This window comes from Trachymyrmex cornetzi, unplaced genomic scaffold, assembly GCF_001594075.2.
Source record: "Trachymyrmex cornetzi isolate Tcor2-1 unplaced genomic scaffold, Tcor1.1 scaffold1051, whole genome shotgun sequence".
Taxonomy (NCBI): Eukaryota; Metazoa; Arthropoda; class Insecta; order Hymenoptera; family Formicidae; genus Trachymyrmex; species Trachymyrmex cornetzi.
This window is the reverse complement of record NW_017295600.1, coordinates 475,493-477,015: the sequence shown is the minus strand read 5'-3', so window position 1 is coordinate 477,015 and position 1,523 is coordinate 475,493. Positions and strand designations below refer to the sequence as shown.

General features: G+C 41.2%; 1 protein-coding gene across 3 annotated transcripts in view; it reads right to left on the bottom strand.

Moving 5' to 3' along the window:
• Positions 1-551, bottom strand: part of LOC108759692 (protein abrupt) — a 17,546-nt gene extending 16,995 nt beyond the window's left edge. The window contains exon 1 of one of the 3 annotated variants that reach the window (XM_018505253.1): positions 53-551. In XM_018505253.1, coding sequence (XP_018360755.1) covers positions 53-241 — 189 coding nt within the window. In that variant the 5' untranslated portion in view covers positions 242-551. The remainder of the gene's footprint in view (positions 1-52) is intronic. The other 2 variants (XM_018505268.1, XM_018505260.1) reach the window with 2 other exon arrangements.
• Positions 552-1,523: the final 972 nt, after the last annotated feature.

Genomic DNA, 1,523 nt, shown 5'->3' with positions numbered 1-1,523 from the left:
GGGGGACGGGATACGTCTAAGGTGGGGAGCGGGAAGAAAATGGTTTTCTAACCTTGAACAACTCCTTGAAGTAAGGGCTGCACGCGGAAAGGACGACCTTGTGCGCCTGGAGTCGCCTGCCGTCGCACGCGAAGGTAACGTCGACGAAGTCCTCGTCATCTCGCAGCGCCTCGAACTGGCTCGTGATGTTCGCCTGAAAGTTATTCCACCGCAAGCAAAACTGCTGCTGGCTATCCGTCATTCTCTTCACACACTCGACTCCCCTTCAACAACACCTATGATCACACATGTGGGGGCTAACTTAAAGTACCATACGCCCGTGGGAAAAACTTAACTCTCTCATTACTGTAAAAATGTAAAATGTAAAAAGTGAATCGATGACTGAAGAGGAAACGTACGATATAAATAATGACAATCGATATCCCAGGTTGCCAGCCATCGGGCAGAAAAATTCTCTAGGCGGCGAACGGCGGTCGCGCCTCGCGAAAAGCGCGAGTGAACGGCGCGATTTAGTACTCGTCAATCTCGTCATCGCTATATACTCACAATTGAATCTTGCACTGACAAACATTTGTAATAGTTCGTCTCGAATATGTTTTCGCGTCAAATCTCTATTTTATCAAATTTGATTAATTTTAATCGCTCTAAATAAATATTTTTTATTACTTTGCACGATATCAAAACGTTTTTGCGTTATTTATATGTCACAAAGAGTGCAGAAGTTTAAAGATTGTAAGCGTGGGACGTGATTCATCTAGAACATTGCATGTAATAATTTTTAAATTCTCTAATAGTCTAATGCTTAATCCCGCAAACATAATAGGAGTAATAAGCCTTGAACCTTAAGTAATTGACCAATTATAGTCGATTATTCTTCTTACATTCAACTATAATTATAATCAATTTTTTTCTAAAGGCTTACTTTACTTATTATTTTTGGGAGGAAACGGCTAATTCTCTTGAACGAAAATATATGTTTTGAAGCGAATTGTTTTTGAATGTACCGCGTGTCTATTCTACATATTAGAAAATGCGGAACGAATTAAGGTTTACAGTCCCGGTGAGAAATACATTTCGATATTGTTTACACACATAAATAATATTTATATTTGTACATAAGCATGGAACTTGACAGAAAAAAATGGTTTTTTTTATTACATATTAAAAGCTGAATTTACACAAAAAGTCAAATCGACATCGATACCAGTTTCAAATTCATGGGCGGCAAATTACGTCACATTCGGAATGAATTGTTCCTAGACGTCGTAGGCAGACGTTCGAGCTGTATGGCGCATGCGCCATCGACAATGCGCGCTCTCGCGCCGGCTGTCGAAACTGACGGCGAAGACGAAACGGGTATCGAATTTTCGGAAATAATAAGCTACATGCAATACAATGCTGCTTCGATCCCGCTGCGAATACACACGTGCATGCGTGTTGCGTAATTACAAATGCTCGCTCGTAGGTATGCGTGCGACGGGGAAATATGGCCGCCACATTGCGGAAACAACAGCTTGTTATCG